This window comes from Chenopodium album, chromosome 12 (genome assembly GCF_948465745.1).
Source record: "Chenopodium album chromosome 12, dcCheAlbu1.1, whole genome shotgun sequence".
Taxonomy (NCBI): domain Eukaryota; kingdom Viridiplantae; phylum Streptophyta; class Magnoliopsida; order Caryophyllales; family Amaranthaceae; genus Chenopodium; species Chenopodium album.
In genome coordinates this window covers 13,007,759-13,026,940 of record NC_137845.1, presented here as the reverse complement: position 1 = coordinate 13,026,940, position 19,182 = coordinate 13,007,759, and the positions used below count along the sequence as shown (strand labels likewise).

Below are 19,182 nucleotides of genomic sequence, written 5' to 3'. Positions count from 1 at the left end.
CTTGGACTACATGTGCAGTCTAGGTCAACGCCGGAAAAAGTGGTCAATATCCACTTTTCCAGCAATTGGTGGTAAGTTGCAACAATTTTTACAAAATTGGTGGTCTTTAACAACATTTTTTTTTTAAAATGTGATTTTTTGCAAAAAAATAAGATTTAAAAGGTGGTTATATGCAAAATTTCCAAGTAGTAGTTTTTATTATTCTATTTCATCTCACATTACGTAAGTAGTCTTTAATAAAATGTTAACTCACTATCTATTTTTTATAACTTTTTTATACCCCTATTATGCTAGAATTTGTTATATACACCCGGGTGTATCGTACACCCAACTAACCTAAGGTTAGTTTTTTTTTCTTCGTTTGATGATAAAATGAAAATAAAACAATCATCAAAATGAGAACAAATACTCATAGGTGTACTGTACACCCGGGTGTATATAGCAACCTCTCCTAATACCCCCCAACATCTTTTTATATGTAAGTCAATTAATTAGTGTGTGGCCCGAACGATGCTCCGGGTTATTTTTTTTGACATTTGTAATTGAATAGATAAGTTCATTCTTTATTATTTATTTATTCATTATTTGTTTATAATTTATAATAGTTTCTCATTAAACCTTTGAATACATTATTTATGGAACAACTATTGACTAATTATAAAAACATGTTCTTGTAAAAAAAAAATTGTATGGACATATCCTTTGTATATAATTTATAATGTAATGAAAATAAAGACAAAATTATTATCAAAATAATTAAATAACTAAAAATTTATAACAATAGTTAATTTTTCTTGCTTATATGTATTATCTCAATGATCATAATTAGCAAACAAAAGGATCAATTTTTTTTTTTTTTTTTAAGAATTGTAGTTACTAAATGTTCAAATCTCCATCCAATCCATATACTTATATATTTATGAGTCGAGTATAAAAACATGATTAATAAATGGATGAGATGGTAAGACATCTAATGCATATTTTTGTAGTTGTGAGTTCAAATCTCATGATAGAAATTTTTATTAGAATATGCTCATAGTTGAAAAATGACATGGCAAGGGTGTAACACCCTCGATTTACTAACCAATAATAAATAAGAATTAAAGAAAAAATAAACAACCTTTAAACAAAATTACGGAAGCATACACTTAAATCGGAGGTATTACCGCCATACTAGACAACTTGTCAAATGTTAAGGCTTACAAAACCCCAATAATTACAACCCAATATATCTAAGTGAGCTAGGATCACTTGATTAACCTGCTTAGACAACTTGACTGCTCACCATTAAGGACAACATTCCAAAATAGATCGTCGCAGGGCCACCATAAGAAAAAGATATGGCCGCAAACACAAGTAGCACAACAAATAAACACACACACGTCAGCAAAAAGCTGAGTAATCATCACATATCAGAATATATAAAATAATAGAATAATTGACAATACTAGCTCAATTAAACAATGTAGTTTAAAACTACATGACACATTGTACTCTGGAAGTAACCTTTGTCAAACCCAACCTCGAATAATACAATCCTTCACTCAATTAACTCGTAACCAATAAGTGTGTCATGCTCTTTGTTTTATACCTAACCTTGGACATGAGTAATTCGAATAAATAAACCAACAAGTATAAAAACTTGAATACTCTCAATAACCAGAAAACACCTTAAACCAGACCACATACGGGTCAATTCCCACTATAGGGGACCATAAAAAATATAAATAAAGATTGTACCTCATTCTTAACTCATGATTATCATTCCCTTACCAACATGCCAAGGACTAAGTTATATAACGTCGAGCCTCAAACAAAGAACAAAATAATAATTCTCAACCTTTTGATCTCATAAATTGATCAAATAATCTTTCACATGATAATAAACAATATCTCAATAATGGCACATGTTCCCAAATTATATATGACGACATATTCGATTCATAAATATCTCAACTCTTATAAGACAAATACTAGTACCCAAAATTAATTAACTCACAACCCAAAAATAATACTATGCATTAATAACCCTAAATCTCGATAAAATAATACTCCCTATGACAACAACATTAAAACCCTAGAATAAAAACATAATCAATCAATATGACAATTAAATCATATAATACAACACACTAATCACACATATATATAAATCGATCATACAAATAACAAAGCATAGAACTTACACACAATAGTACGATGTACAATCAATACAAGCAATAAAATATAATTAAACAATTAAAGATTAAGATACGTGTGATTACACATAATAAATAATACAATCAAATTAATCAAACATCTCCAAATTGATAAAGTGTGATTCCCTTTCGGAAACAATTAAGCAAATATTAGAGTAAGGTACTCCACTGATTCACGAACATGACGAGTAATATATACTCCACCCTCACGATTAACAAGTCAGGCACATGACTTTGTAATTTTGGAAAAAGTAATAGGTTTGTACAAATTTATTATGGAGATAATTATTTGAATAATGATTAATGGCAAACAATATAGTCGCTGCCATAAACCCACGAAAAAAAATATGGGGATAAGAGAGAGAGATTTGATATCCAAACCGCTGCACAATATTATATATCAAAATCTTATTAGGGTTAAAATAGTTTATACACACTTAAAAATAAAGAGTCATATTTAAATTAAAATAGGGTTTTAAAACTCTCCAGACTCTAAATTAAAAAAATATGAGATAGTAAAGTTATTACAAACTCATAAAATATTATATAAACTCATAAAATATTCGGGTATTACAAAGGGTGCCACGTGGCACATATAGATATAGATTTGCCTAAAACTATATATTGATTAAATTATAACACTAAAAATAATAGAGAAAGTACTAAACGCTTGCAATTAAATGCTACTTAATTTGTTGACCAAATACCCCTGAGTTCATATAAGGTGTTTATATATGGAGATACTGTAAAGTTCGTTGTTGTCAAAAAAGAAAAAGGTAATACTACAAAAGGATCAGAATTTCTAATTAAGAAAATCCTCATTAACATAATGAGTTTTTTTTTTTTTTTTTTTTTTTTGTGAGACGGCCATTAACATAATGAGTTAGTAGAAAAGAAAAAGGTAGTACTACAAAAGGATCAGAATTTCTAATTAAGAAAATCTTCATTAGCGTTTACATTATTGGAATCATAGTAAAATCGAACCACATCATGATCTACACCTTAATTAGAAAATACTTCAGTTTATTAATATTAGATCGAGTAAAAGACCACTAGAAACCATAGCAAAATACTAAATTAAACTCAAGGAGAAGGATATGACTACTCCAGAGTTATTACTTCGAAATAAATTCGATTAGTTGCTTACATTATCGATTTTTATTTATTAGAATATTTTTTTGGCAAAATAGAAATAAAGTTGTTGAGTTGGTTACCACTTATTATTGCTGCATGTCTACTGATTTTGGGCATGTAAATTACGTACCCATCAAATAGACAAGACGATTTTAAACAATAGTATGGTTTTGCCATGGCCACATAAACCTGTATCTCTTCTTCTTATCATGATACAAGGATATTCCATCCTCGGCCCCTTTCCAGATACAATGACGCCCACCACAATATTTATCGACAAAAGATTGATCATCTTCAAACGCTACGATACTTATCCCACCCTTTCTAGGGCTTGTCATGTTACATGTATAGGTAACCACTTTCCACGTTTCACTTTTGAATGTAAACGTGAAATTACCCTTTACTGGAACATGTTGAAGCCCTAAATCTTGAAATTTCTTACCACCTCCAGCGCATTGTACATCCATAACATCGGAACTTAATTCATTTTGTATTACCACCCAATAATCTACTGGAAGGAAAAAACCCCAAGAATTCACAAATGGTTGATTTGTGACTCCTAAAGTTAGTATCATAGCGATTATTAGTTTTAATACTGACATTGTTGATGATTTTTTTTTTTTTTTTGGTTTTGGTTGTGGATTTATTTGATAGTTAATGATATAACAGCTTGAGAATACGTAGACGTATTTATAGTGGTTAAGGCTTTGATTTAAGCAAGGACTTTAAATGGGAAACCAGGGTATGGTGACGTGTTGTACTACTGTTCACACATGGCATACATATCAATATATCATGCAAGACTGTTTTTTTCAACTAAAGCATAATACTCCGTAACATATTAAATAGAATTAATTTTACGAAGTTATTATAAGTTAACACAAGCAAAAAAAAAAAAAAAAAGTTTTAATTAATTAGTACTGTAAATATATAGCTTGATTACGTCAAATAAAAATCATTTAGAATCAATTAAAATCAAAAGCTTCAAAGACGGAAAATAAAAGAAATAGCTAGGACAAAATAAGTTAAACGATAAAAATTAGAGTCTGTAGGTAAAAATAAGGACAGTTTTCAAATAGCTACAATAAAATTGTGGCCATTGTAACTGAGTGAATCACAACCCTCGATTAATAAAATTCATCATATCCATCCATTTAGTTGACTTTAAAATACGGTTTAAAAAATAAAAAAAAAATAAAAAAACACTTATTAAATACCAGAAAATTTGGTTGAAGGATGATATTTCTAATTTACCTTACTTGATGTTTCCAAATTTTTTCATCTTTAATGTCAATTGATTGGTTTCTTGAAAATTAGAGACAAATTTCGCAATTTTTTTTTAATCATCTTTTTACCTCCCTTTTTCTGGTTTTCTTTAACAATGGAGGATGATTCATTTTTTTTTTTTTTTTATAAATTTGATGCAAAAAATATGGGCTTGTAATATATAATGCGGTAAATAATTATTGTTAATAAACTGTAATCAAATATTGATTTTAATGGAGATGGGAGAATTATTAGAACTTAGAAATTGCTAGAATATGCATCAATGGCAAAGTTCAAAATTTTTGCATTAGCAACTGTAAAACAGTTCTTTACTCGTGATCAAGAAAACTGTTTTTTTTTAAATTTTTTTTTAATTAAAATTGAAAGTCAATTGAATGAATGGACAAGATTGAACACTAAAAATATAGGGCCAAGATTAAAACTAATTACAATAGCTACAATTTTATTGTAGCCATTGAATAGTCTTCCGTAAAAATAAATTTTAATCAAAATATATCAAAATAAGTTAATTCCTGTAAAATAATTTCTACTACGTTCAAACAAATTAAAATGAAGATGATTTCAATAGATCGGATTCTAAAATGATATTCTCTCCGTGCATATTTGTTCTTCTGATTTGAATCTTGACACTATTTATAAAATTAGAGAATTCTCAATATATTAAACATATATTTCGTATATGTATAGCATAGTCATGTTGGGTCTTATGATTCTTTTCAATAAATAATTTATTAATAGTCAAATAAAAATTTTGTACTAATATACTACTATACTAAAGAAATTTATGATCATAGACTCATAGTGATACATTATGGAGTAACAAGGATCGCAGTTTATATGGAAGAAATTGTTAGGGGTTGAGGCAGCGGCGGATCCACGTTGGGTTCAAGTGGGTTCATGGAACTCACTGATTTTTTGAAGAAAAAAAAATTAAAAATTAAAAAAAAAAATCGAAACAAAAGGATTAAATTCAATTTGTGTGCAAATAGAGCATCTCCAATGGTAAGCTACAATACTTTGTAGCTTACCTTGCCACATCAAATATTGGAGCTAATATATTTTGTAGCTACAAGGTGCTCCAATGGTTAATTGTAGCATATTGTAGTTTGGAAGAAATATAAATAATTAAAATAATTTTTATTATACACATGTCATATGTTTAATGGGTGATATTATCATTGAAAAATCAAGCAACGTAGCTTGTTTGAGCAACATTGCTTAATCTAGCTACATCAATTTTTCACTCCAATGGTAAACTACATGCTTGTAATTTTAATTAATTTGCAAGCAAGTCCTTATTTGTATACCATTGGAGATGCTCTAAGGTACTCGATCCCTCCGTCCCTAAATTACATTCCTACTTCATTATTCACTTGGGCCTATGGTCAGTTGTTCGATCCTAGGTAACCCAATTTTTTAGCCTTTTTATTATTTTTTTTTTTTCCTTTTGGCTCAATTACCCCCTTTTTTATAATAATAAAAAAAATAAAAAATAAAAGAAAAAAGGTTGCTTCAATTACTCCACTACCCCAATATCCTTTTTTAACCCTAATACTCTAATTTCTTTTTCCATTTTGCTTCAATTAATTTACTAAACCTCATTATCCTTTTTTTAATTTTTTTCCCCCCTTTTGCTTCATTTGCTTTATTAAACCCCACCACTCAAAATATAAATCCCTCTACCTTAACTACTTTCTCTTCCTAATTTTTTTTTTCTCTAAAATATATGAAAATCTTAATTTTGTTTGTAAATCCCTTTTTTCTAAGGTTATTTAATTATATTAACTCATGTTATCCGTTGTAATCTAAAATTCGAACATATGCACCAAATTTATAATTTATAATCTATACTTCCTGCTTTCTTTTTTAATTGCAACGTTTGTAATTTTACATTATTTACACACACTTCTTTGATCGTTTTTATGGTTCATATGTTGGAAAAATTTTATATAATCAAGTGGGATCTTGTTAGAATTTTCTCAAAAAATACTTTTATGATATCGAGTTTTTATAAATTTTACAAAAATATAACCTAAAATATTTAAGTTGTAGAATCTACATTAAATAGCGTGAAATCACCAACATTGCAGTTAAAAAAACGAAGAACTTATATCTTGTTAATGATTTCGAACCCACACTTTTGAAATCCTGGATACGCCATTGGTGGCTGTGATTGAATTATAAATGAGACCTCTTTTTATGGATAACTGGTCTCTTAGGTTGTATCTTTAGATTTCAAAGCAACTTCTTTGTTTTTTTTTTTTTTTTTTGAATTTTTTTTTCTTCTAAAGAAATCCTATATGCTTATTGACGTGATAATAATTTTCTTTGCACTTTGTATTTTTCACACAAATTTGTATCAATTCTTTACAAATAAAAAACTTTGGTATTTTTCACTGTCTATTTTCTTGTACTACATATTGTGCTCGTGTGTTATATAATGAAAATGTATCAAAGTAAGTGTATTAGTTATACTTAATTCAATTACATTACAAGTATATTTTAGTGTATATGTGTAGTATTTAGCTTAAAATTATAAATCGCATGGCTAAAATCTTTATTTAAGTGTAACCTTTAATTTGTATAATTGGATTATTTGTTTTGTAAATTATAGACAAATTTAGGGGCGGAATACACGCAATGACAAATAAGTGTGGAATTAATAATTAATTGAAAGTCTAGTATGGCAAATTGTGTGTTTTATAAATTTTTTTAACAAGCTTAATTCCGTACCCTCATACCTAAATTCCTAGATCTGCCACTGAAACGAGTTTGCCCCTTTTGGCAATATAATCCAACCAGGAAGATTGTTCGAGTCCTCTACACCCGCCATCAAAGCTCATTGGTTATATCTCTAACTATTAGGTGTCCAAGTGCATGGCTAGATCAGATGAAGACAATCCTATACTTAGCCCAACAGTTTCAAGATGATTCTATGGTAGTCAACCTTAAAATGAGTACCATTATACTAATTTTTAATGTCAAAATAATTATAAATCATTTATCTAATTTTTAAAATTTAATTATTAATTTAGAAATAATTTTGAATTTTTAAAATAATTTTCCTAATTAATTTTCATCTTTTACTTTTTATTATTATTTTAATAAAAAAATAATTCATAAATAAATTATAAATTATAAAAATAAAAAAAAATTAATTTTAAAATATGAACAAATATTTATAATTAATTTTGACATAAAAAATAAATAAAGAATCAACCAATAAAAAATTAGTATATAGTACCATAGAATTTTCACAACTCCCATTCTCTAAGCAAGAAGATTTTTCACTATTTGATTGTTTTTTGTGTATGTAAGGATACAAATTTAAAAGATTCGTTTTGCACGTTTGTCAATCTTAATGGCCTGATCAAATTTGGTCACATTTATACACCTATAAAGCTCTGTCAAGAATGATGCAAAAACATCTAAAATTATTTAGGAGTAGTAGTGATGTCATTAATTTTAGAATATTTAATACTTATATTGGGAATTTTTAGATCTATTAAAAAATGATTATAGTGAAATCACCCCTCCCTATTAAAAAATAAATACTACTACTTTTTTTTGTTTTTTTGAGGAAAAAATACTATTCCCTCCGTCCCTTAATTAGATTCCTACTTCTATCTATTATGTGAGAAATAAATGTTAGAAGTAGGAGTTTAATTAAAGGACGGAGGGAGTACTACTTAAATAATAGTAGCATCATTTTTCATTTGCACCGGAAATAATGTATCTCTTTTTCTTGATACGCCTACTTTTCAATTTTTCATTGATCTATTGTGAAACGCTAACACGAACTCATCGATTCCCCATCAATTTTCGTCCTTTCCCCACAAGAAGGTTGATTAACTATTTCTATTTCACACTTCGGCATTCTTGTTGAAAATTTTAATCAATATAGTGATAGAGTATAAAACATATTCTTGGGCCTCAACCATCAGCTTAAGCTGCGCTTTTGGTTGAGTTGGTCCACTAACATGGTATCAGAGCCAACGTAACATAGAGGTAACGGGTTCGAATCTCATCCACCCCTCCTTTAAAGTGGAATTAATTTTACTCTTCTTCTTTTTTTCTTTTTCTTTTTTTTTTTTTTTTTTTTTTTTTGAGAAATTATACTTTTTTTACTTGACCTATTTCATTTATTATGTTTGCCAACGAATAATTTTAACCATCAATATTTAAATCTTAATAAGTTAAAATCATAAATATAAGACATTGTTATACGAGTAATATTTATCAAGACATAATGAAAAGTTTATAGAATTGCATTTTGCATTCAAAATTTAAAATTCCTCTTTTTCATGAATATATTGCCACGTATTTTGATTAATCATAAATGGATTTATATAATTTCAATTTTTTAAACAAAAAATAATAAATCGTATTACATATATCAACAAAAAAAGGCTATATGTAGATTTATATATTAAAAAAAAACTAAGCTTTATTCCTCTAAACTATTTATATAAAATGCCTCAAATGAAATAGTCTCTCATAAATTATTCATCTTGATTTTATTTTGGATCACAAAACTAAGCATTATTCCTCTAAACTTTCAAGGTTTTACAGTTGTTGGTTTGATGCTTGTATGAATACAAATATGACATAATTAACAATTAACATATATACTAAGTACATCATGTTAATTAGCTTGAAGATGCATAGAGTCTCATGTCATGCAAATCATGCATTAATCAAGATGAAACAAAATCTATATGATTATCATCAAATTCATCAAGCTTCTTAAGATCCTCCTTATTAGGTGGATACTTACTCCATTCAAACTTCTTGTAGTATTTATGTTTTTGGATATGATACAAGTATATACCTTTCTCGGTTGCTTTCCAAAAACAATGTCTTCCTCCACATTGTCTATCCACAAATTCTACCACATCTCTAAATGTGTCAAAAACCTTGAAAGCGCGACTAGGGATCATAAGCTCACAAAAGAAAGATATCGTCTTGAACATTTGAGTCGTGAATCCGTGTGTATAATTGCTATTTACTGGAAGGCGAACCAGACCAAGATCATCATTCTCTGAATTACAATGGACATTCATAATGCCATTGTCCATTGCATTTTCAATGCTGAATACATATTTTGCAGGACCAATAGCCCATCCTTTTACAAATAATGGTTGTTTGGATATGAATAAGAATAAAAATGTTACAAAAAGTTTTGAGCTTTGAAGAATTTTTGATGTTTTTGCCATTTGATTTATCAAATTTATGTGCATCATCTAGTCTTTAAAGATGAATTAACGCATAGAAAAATATCTACTATTTGTTGGTCTTTCATTTTTAGGGAAAAAAAATTAGGGTTGATGTCTCTTATGACCTGTCATACATATTATATAAGCACCCTATTTATACATTGATTAGTAAATTAGCTGGCTAATTAGAAATTGGTGGGTAGCCTTCCATTTCTCATTTACTACTTTGTAATGAAATAGAAAGTTGTAGAAATAATTTTAAAGCAATAATAGGGATAAAAAAGCCTTAAGAGCCCAAGTATCCACCGAAATACATATGGAGAACTACATCTTCGTAGACTTCGTTTCACAATACATGCAGCATTATGTATTCACTTGCTAACTTTGACTATACTTTTAACATTTAAAACTAAATCAAATATTTATATGTAAAATATTGTTAGGTTGATCTCAATGTATATTATCAGAATATTAATTACTCACTCCATTTTTAAATACTTGTTTCATTTCTTCATGTGCGGAGTTTTAGGAGAAATTGGTTAAAGTAATAAAATATGGAGATAGTAGGATAAGTGGAAGAATAAAAAATTGTAAAAAACAAAAGTAGTGGAGAGAATTGGATGAGAGATAATATGGCAATAATTAACTATGACCATGGTGAGTCCACTAGGTAAGATAAATTAAGTGAATTGCTAAATACCGCCAACGTTTTTTATCAAACAGCCAACAAAAGTGATGAAAGGACAAGATTACCCTTATTTATCCCCATTTGGCTTTCTTTCTCCTAAGTCCATCAAGATTCATGACTCAAATTCAACCATCAACGACCACAAAATTAGAGCAACCACCACTGCCACAACCCCTCACCACCGCCACCTCCCACACTACCACAAGTCCACGACCACCACCCACCATCAATGCCCACAGCCACAAAGAGGTACCGGCTTTTTTTTATGTTTCCCAATAGAGGTAGTCAACATCCGTCAAAAAAACGACGACCCACCACCTTTCTTCGTCGGCAGGAAGGTGGTGCTTTTAAAAATCCGGCGACCGGCACAATCAGTGCACAAAACCGATCAACCGGCATGGTAATCGGCGTTCAAAACCGGTTACCGTATCGGTTGACTAGTTTTGGACGCCGGTAACCGTGGTCAACCGAAGGCCAAAACCGGTTAACCTGCACGGTAACCGGTTTTTGGACGTCGGTTACCGGCGACGTCCACCAGTTTTGACTGTCGATTGATGACGCCAGAATAATTATAAAAAAAAGTATCCCCTTTCCCACCATCCCGTCAATACCTTTACCATTGTACTTGCCGGTCGCCACTGTCTTTTACTCGCCGACCCCTTTACTGTCACAAAGCTTTAACCACCACTATCCTACATTGTTGCGCCGCCGCTGCTTCCCTACATTGTTGTGCTTCCGCTGCCCTTCACCTCCGCCCAATGTGGTTGTATGGGTAGCTGGTGACAGTAATGTTGGTTGTGGATGGTCAAAGGGAAGAAAAAAAAAGAAAGAAAGAGTAAGGGTACTATTGTCTCTTTACATTAAATGTTGGCGGTTTTGATAAATATTGTTGGTGGTATTTAACACCCCCCTAAATTAATTCAATATTATTAAAGTTTTCCAACTAAGGAAATGAAGCAAGTATTTAAAAACGGCCGAAAAAGGAAAGTGGAGCAAGTATTTAAAAATGGAGGGAGTATTGAATTGTTTGCATCACTTAATGTACTACGTATATAAAATTTAATGGTCAAGAGTGCATGTATTGTGAAATGGATGGTGCTCATTATTTTTTGACCATTGTCGATGATTATTCTAGGGGTGTGTGGACTTATTTAATAAAGAATAAGACGGAAGTTGAGTACATGTTTTATAATTTTGTGGCTATTGTGAAACGTCAATTTTCTCAAGAGATTAAAGTGGTTCGTAGTGATAATGGTACGGAATTTAATTCCTTAAAGAACTATTTCTTTGAAAATGGGATATATTTTGAGACTTCGTGTGTGGGCACGCCTCAACAAAATGGGCGTGTTGAGAGAAAACATCAACATATCTTGAATGTGGCTAGAGCTTTGAGGTTCCAAGCAAATTTACCTTTGAAATTTTGGGGGGAGTGTGTACAAGCGGCTTGTCATTTGATAAATAGAACACCTTCTCGATTGCTTGACTATAAAACCCCAATTGACATGTTATTTGGAAAATCACCTTTATATGAGTATATTCGGGTTTCGGGTCTATTCTAAACAGGGTATTTAATCGCTACTGGATAAGGATTTACCTCGACAAGATGTCCAGCCCCTAAGAGGATTATTGATCTGGCCTTATCCAGTTAGCTCTGAAGTTCTAAGGACACTCATAAGTGAGGGGGAGTGTTGAATCCCATTGTAGCCCACTTATAAGTGTCCCACATTGGAGAAAGAGGAGAGGTGGTTCCACTTTATAAGGTAAAGGAGTAACTCCTACTATTGCCAATTGGTTTTAGTATGGAAGCTTCAAAGCCTTGTTTGTGGCCCAAAGTCTCCTCCTCCTTATTCGGGTTGCCCAGGCCCATTTCATATTGTTTCGAAATTTAACATGGTATCAGAGCCCAGGTTTGTTGGGCCGTTTATAACTGGGTATTTGTCAAGCCACTGGTTAAGGGGCCTCTATTGGATGTTCATTCCCAAAGAGGATTTATATTGTACCTTATGATGTGCTCTAATTCTAAGGACACTCACAAGTGAGGGGGAGTGTTGGAACCCAATGTGTATCACTTGTGAGTGTCCCACATTGGAGAAAGAGGAGAGGTGGTTCCACTTTATAAGGTAGAGGAGTAACTCCTACTATTGCCAATTGGTTTTAGTATGGAAGCTTCAAAGCCTTGTTTGTGGCCCAAAGTCTCCTCCTCCTTATTCGGGTTGCCCAGGCCCATTTCATATTGTTTCGAAATTTAACAAGCTTATACAACGACTAAACCAATTAGCTTCGGATGGACAAAACAATCGATAACTGTGGAATTATTGATGATCGTTGTTGCGACATCCAATATCGATGGCGGGCTATCGAAAATATCAAGTTTATATTGGAAAAATGATTACACCTTTGTTTTACAAAATGCAGTATATATAAAAAAAAACAGTATCGAGTTGCACACGAGTTTATTGAGTCAAGTCAGACCTTACTCAACATGTGCTTGTCAAATTGTCAAGTCAAGCCAAGTTTGATACTTAGCCAACTCATGTCAAGTTTTAATCTAGTTTAGATCGACCTAATTTCAAATTACTCGCAAGCTGCTTAACTCGATTAGCCATGACTTCAGTGCCCATAGTTCAGCTCAAAAAAATTATGGCCCAACTCGGAGAAGCCCAACATTTCATTCTTTCGTTTTTTCTAAACACAAGTATTTTGGCTTTCCTTCTTCAAGCTTCTCTAATGGCGGCAAAATAAACCACAACCATATTACAATTTTCTACTCCATAACAAACCATCTCCTCCAATTCAAAGAAATCAAGCTCTTATCAATGGAGGATGAATCAGAGATATACGACGGAATTAGGGCACAATTTCCCCTTTCATTCGGCAAAAAATCAAAGCCCCAAACCCCACTTGAAGCCATTCACAACACTACTCGTCGATCAACTTCCGACCAACAATCTCCGGCAGCTAAACCCGCCGCTGATTCCTTCCCTTCTCTCTCCTCCTCTTCCAAAGATTGGATTGATTCTGTCCGCCCAAACCCTAACCCTAAACCCCATGATTCTGAGTCTGATGAGAAATTAGTGGGCCCACCTCGTCCGCCGACTATTGAGGAGGATGATGATGATGGGGATTTGATTGGGCCGCCGCCTCCGCCTTCGGTGGGCTCAGTTGATGATGATGATGGGGATTTGATTGGGCCGCCGCGGCCCGCTGAGTCCAAAGGGAGGACTTTTGATGAGGATACTGAAGATGAGGATGATGATGAGGAAGAGGGTACTCGACATCGAATTCCTTTGAGTAATGAGATTGTTTTGAAGGGACATACTAAGGTAATTGAATAACAAATTTTTATGTTCTTTAAAGTTTAGTTTGTTTAATTTTTTTTATTTTGATTGATTTTAGTTTTTATAATTTTGGCTAATTGTTATAGGAGTATGATGATTAATGAGCAGGTTTGTATTTTGATTACTTTTTTGTGTTATATGTGAAATTAAGCTTGTTTGGTATTTTTGGCAGAGATTGAGGATTATAATTGTAGCTGAAAATGTAGCTAGAAATGGTTTATTGTGTAGTCGCCTCTTAGCCTAAGTGTTCCGAGGGGGTTTCGATAAATGCTGTTTTAGTTAGTCCATGAATTATTGATATTGAGTAATCATACTGTTATAATTTTGAGTTGTGTTTTTGGGGGTTTCCTTTGAATATGATTTCAAGACCATGCCTTATGGTTAGTTTACTGCTGAAAATTGTCAAGGAAAAAAGGTTGTTTTATGGTGAGAGTTCCATCAAGTTTTAATTGTACTTAGAGAGGTTTTATTTCCAATTTTGTATCTGAAAATTAATATTTATGCGTTCGCCTGATTTATGTAGCTGCATGAAATTGTAAGAGTTATAAGTGTGGGTGGCCTGTTAGGTAGAGGTGAAGGCAGAAGGTTACTTTAATGAGCTTTGAGCCGCTATCTGGTCATTAGAGTTGGATCTATTTAGCCTGAAACTATTGCTGGCTTTGCTCAACTTCAATTTTAGATTTTTTCATTCTCCATTGGCAGAGTAAGAATTGATATGGTTTAGATTAGATCATATATTGATGAAATTGGAATTTTTTTTAAATTGTTGGCAGGTTGTTTCTGCTTTAGCAGTTGATCATTCTGGATCAAGAGTTCTTTCTGGTAGTTATGATTATATAGTACGTATGTACGATTTTCAAGGCATGAAACGAGATTTAGCTTCATTTAGACAATTGGAACCATCCGAAGGTCACCAAGTACGATCACTGAGTTGGAGTCCTACAGCTGGATTCTTTTTGTGTGTTACCGGCTCTGCTCAAGCTAAGGTTTTACTTTGCTCTGCTTACTCTTAATTATATGGTCATTGTTTCTTATATGCTGATAACTCTAATGAGAATACATTCTCTTATGTCAGATTTATGACCGTGATGGGCTTACTATTGGCGAGTTTGTAAAGGGTGATATGTATATACGTGATCTTAAGAATACTAAGGGTCACATATCTGGTATAACTTGTGGAGAGTGGCACCCAAATAAAAAGGAGACAGTCCTAACATCATCTGAAGATGGTTCACTTCGTATATGGGATGTAAATGACTTCAAATCCCAAAAGCAGGTGCTAATATTTACTTGAATTCCTGTGTTTTTGTGTGTGAATTCACGTGTTTTACTTGAATGCTTGCTAGAGTTTTAGGGTTTTTTTTTTTGGGTTGGGGGGGGGGGGGGGGGGGGGGGGGAGGCGGGGCTAAAGGTACAAGTACTATTTTCCTATGTTTAGAAACCATGATAGAATATTAATGGTTTCCAACTTTTTGGTCATTTTGATGATATGAATATCCTAGTTGCCTTTTATTCGCACTTTTCCACTTATCTATCACATTGCTTTGTGTGCCTAAATTTTTATCAAGTGTTTTGATCATGATTTACATTGATAAATTATACTGTAACTTTTTTATGTTTTTTTTAAAAAAAAAATCTCATTGGTAGCTCATTACTTTTGACCTTTTACATCAGTAGGATGGTAGCCATTTTTTCATTATTTTAATATTAGTCAGTAGCCTTGAACTTAATAAACTTCTCAATCGTAGCATTAATGGTGGCTTCTTGGTTAAAAGTCTGTTAAAACTGAACTGTAACTAATTATAGTTAACTCATCCTCATCCCTACCCTCTCTCTTCCCTCAAAGCCCAACTTTTCTACCATTAACAAACCTTCACATTTGCTCTACTCCAGCAGAAATACATTATTTTCTCGTCCACCATCATCTCTTTCCTGTTCCATCACCTGACTCACCATTTTCACCTCCTTTCTTCCTTTGATACCCTCCCAACCACTATATCCACCACCACCCCAAAATCAGTTCTCACTCCTCAAAACCTCAATCTTCAAACTCTCACACCCATCTCTATTTCCTCTATCTAGCCCTAGAAGTCGGAGGCGTTGCCTTAGATTTTGGCATCGGCTTTTGAGTCTGAACTTGTCAATTGTTTTTATATATATTGGGTCAAATCAAAAGCTCTGAATCTATTATACGAAAACCAAATGCAAAATCAATAAGAAGGGTGAATTTGAATGATCACTGTCATTCAAGAAGACAAGATTGCAAGAACATTCTCAACAAAAGTGACAAAAAATGGAAAGAAACGATCTCCTTTTTTATCAGTCTTCTAGGTACGTACTTTACTAGTAGAATCATTCAATATGGGTTTTTTGTCGGAGTTTTTTTTTTTCTTTTTTTTCTTTCTCTTTTGTGAGAGATGAAAGTGATGATATTGTGAAGGAGAGGAAGATATGGATATGATGCACGCATTAGTCTGCAATTAATCTGGCTTTTGTTGGGTGGTCTGACTAGCTAATTGGCTAGTGACGATGGTGGTTTCCAACTTGCAGCAAGGGTTCTGTTGTTTATCGCAGAGGGGTGGAGATGAGAGTAAAATGGTTGAATTCAGTGATGTTGAAGCCTGGGTATCAAATTAAGGAGATGAAAGAGAAAGAGCAGGAAGAAGAGAAAAGCTTGAAAAGTCAACCATGGTTAAGTAAATAATAAATTAACAGAACTTTGACCAAGAAAACCATCTCAATCCACGGTTGTAAATTTTTATCAGTTCAGGGCTATCAAATATAATTGAATAGTAATTGACTTTCAATGAAAAAAGTCAAAAGAAAAGGGTTACCGGTGAGAATTCCCCCTATCTATTTTATTTGATTTTGGCTTATTCCTTTTGAAAGATATTATTGTGTAATTTTACCTCAATATACAAAAGTAACGTGTTTTAAGATGGAAATTTTGCTTCCTTTGTACATTTTTTTTGGTCCCATGAATTGTTTTATCTGAATAAGAAAAACAGCAGTATACAAATGATTCGTTCTCCTTCAATGACACTGAAATAGGAGTAAAGGGCTTTTTTCTGATGCATTATTTCTGAAGCATATGTTGACTGTGGTTCTACAGCTTTCATTTGAAACAAGTCATACCCTTCTGTGTTATGACTGAAAGCAGATAGGCAGTGTCGGAACCTTTTTTGGGTGGGGTGGGGGTGGGTGGAAGTGCTGGAGTCTAGAATTTTGGTTTTTGACTGTAATAGAATTTCCTCTGAGGGCTGTCCTTTCTAAAATTAATTGAACCATTATTAGTATTTCAACTATAATATATCATATAATTTGCAAATTAAATAAATAATACAGAACCTTGTGTATCGATATCAAAATCTTTTTTTTTGGGTTAAGTAATATATATCACCTTGAGTTGCCTGATGACAGTGTTATCTTTGCTGTTTTAAATACCGCTTGTTCTGGCTGCAAAACTTCTAATTTCAGTTTCTTTACCCTCTTGTTGTATAGGTAATTAAGCCAAAGCTCGCAAGGCCTGGGAGAGTCCCAGTTACTACATGTGCATGGGGACGTGATGGAAATAGCATTGCTGGTGGAATAGGAGATGGATCTATTCAGGTACATGTCGCTTGTTCATTTTCTTAAGTCCATAGTTGTGCTCTATGTTTCTGCTGCATTTAATAAAAATAATAAATATGACTAGTATATTTTTTTTTATAAAAAAAATTACATTCCTCTTTCAGCATTGTTAATGCTTCTGTAACCTATAGATATGGAACCTCAAGCCTGGATGGGGAAGCAGACCAGATATTCGTGTTGAGAACGCTCATTCAGATGATATTACTGGGTTGAGATTTTCAAGTGATGGTCGTCATCTGTTTTCTAGAAGTTTTGATGGCACACTAAAGGTTATTTAAGTTTACTTGTTTTTATGAATGCTCACCTGCTTTTTCAAGCCTACATATGTAATTCGTCTTATCCTCATACTTTGACAAATCGTAAACTACAGGTTTGGGACTTGCGTCAAATGAAGCAATCTCTGAAGGTGTTTGAGGAATTGCCAAACCACTATGCTCAAACGAACATCACTTTAAGTCCGGATGAGCAGCTTATCTTGACTGGTACATCTGTAGAGAGAGATAGCCCTACTGGAGGGTTGTTGTGCTTTTATGATAGGGATAAACTTGAATTAGTATCAAAGGTTGGCATTTCTCCGTCGTGCAGTGTTGTACAGTGTGCTTGGCACCCGAAGCTAAATCAGGTATGCTCACTTTCCCACACTTGTTACTTTAATTAATTACGAAGGAATTACCAAGGGTGTTTGCATTATGAGAATCAAGTTTGACACTTGTTACAATAATGCAGAGAGAGTAGCTTATTTGGGAGGGAAAAAAACTATAAAAAGCAAAACTGTAATTTTTAAACCTCAAATATTTGTGCTTTAGGTTTTCGCCACTGCTGGAAATAAAAACCAAGGAGGGACACACGTTCTGTATGATCCAAACATGAGTGAGAGAGGTGCTCTTGTGTGTGTTGCTCGTGCCCCAAGGATGAAATCAGTGGATGACTTTGAAGTGCAGCCAGCTATACACAACCCTCATGCACTTCCCATGTTCAGAGATCAACCAAGCCGCAAACGTCAGAGACAGAAGATACTGAAGGACCCAGTAAAATCCCACAAACCAGAGCTCCCTATGACAGGACCTGGCCATGGAGGGAGGACTGGTACATCTTCGGGTAGCTTATTGACGCAATATCTCCTCAAGGTAAGGATGGCTTCTATGAGTTTGAATTATTTCAGCCCTTGGCATTTCTGTTTGAGAATCTGACTTGAATTCCCTTTGCAGCAAGGAGGTATGTTGAAAGAAACATGGATGGATGAAGACCCTAGAGAAGCTATACTGAAGTATGCAGATGCTGCAGAAAAAGATCCAAAGTTTATTGCTCCGGCTTACGCTGAGACCCAGCCCAAGACTGTATTTGCAGATTCTGATAAGGAAGATGAAGAGTGATGAACTAAGTATTGTTTTATATCATCACATGAACGTGAAAGAGTACCTTTGTTAATCGCCAAATTTTAAAGGCAAATACAAGGCGCTCATAACAACAGGGGTGAAAAAGGGCTCGTGTACTTCCCACATTAACAAATTACATATTTTCACATTCTGAAGCTTAGCATAGTGAATTGTACATGTTGGTCTTTCTGCACTTTTCTGCCTTGTAGTTAATGTTGTATTTGTTGTAAAAGTGATGAAGAAAAGCGGAGCGCATAATAAAAGCATATAAATTTGAGCTGCCTATTATAGTTTAACTTGTGTTTTCCTGATACA

General features: G+C 32.9%; 2 protein-coding genes across 2 annotated transcripts; one reads left to right on the top strand and one right to left on the bottom strand.

Moving 5' to 3' along the window:
* Positions 1 to 3,484: 3,484 nt before the first annotated feature.
* On the bottom strand, positions 3,485 to 3,934 carry LOC145570895 (uncharacterized). The gene has a single exon (XM_081630017.1). The coding sequence runs from the start codon at positions 3,932 to 3,934 to the stop codon at positions 3,485 to 3,487; it is 450 nt and encodes a 149-aa protein (XP_081486143.1).
* A 9,285-nt stretch (positions 3,935 to 13,219) lies between these two features.
* LOC145572039 (uncharacterized) lies at positions 13,220 to 19,158 on the top strand. Its single transcript, XM_081631058.1, has 8 exons — positions 13,220 to 13,846; positions 14,635 to 14,847; positions 14,937 to 15,137; positions 17,363 to 17,470; positions 17,623 to 17,760; positions 17,862 to 18,113; positions 18,298 to 18,618; positions 18,700 to 19,158. Exons 1-8 carry the CDS (start codon positions 13,340 to 13,342, stop codon positions 18,862 to 18,864), a joined length of 1,905 nt encoding a protein of 634 aa, XP_081487184.1. The 5' UTR covers positions 13,220 to 13,339; the 3' UTR covers positions 18,865 to 19,158.
* The last annotated feature ends 24 nt before the right edge of the window (positions 19,159 to 19,182 follow it).

Coding starts and splice junctions, on each gene's coding strand:
- LOC145570895 (XM_081630017.1), bottom strand. CDS start 3,934: ATGTCAGTATTAAAACTAATAATCGCTATGATACTAACTTTAGGAGTC.
- LOC145572039 (XM_081631058.1), top strand. CDS start 13,340: ATGGAGGATGAATCAGAGATATACGACGGAATTAGGGCACAATTTCCC. Junction 15,138..17,362: donor ACTTCAAATCCCAAAAGCAG/GTGCTAATATTT, acceptor CTTGTTGTATAG/GTAATTAAGCCAAAGCTCGC. Junction 17,471..17,622: donor TAGGAGATGGATCTATTCAG/GTACATGTCGCT, acceptor TGTAACCTATAG/ATATGGAACCTCAAGCCTGG.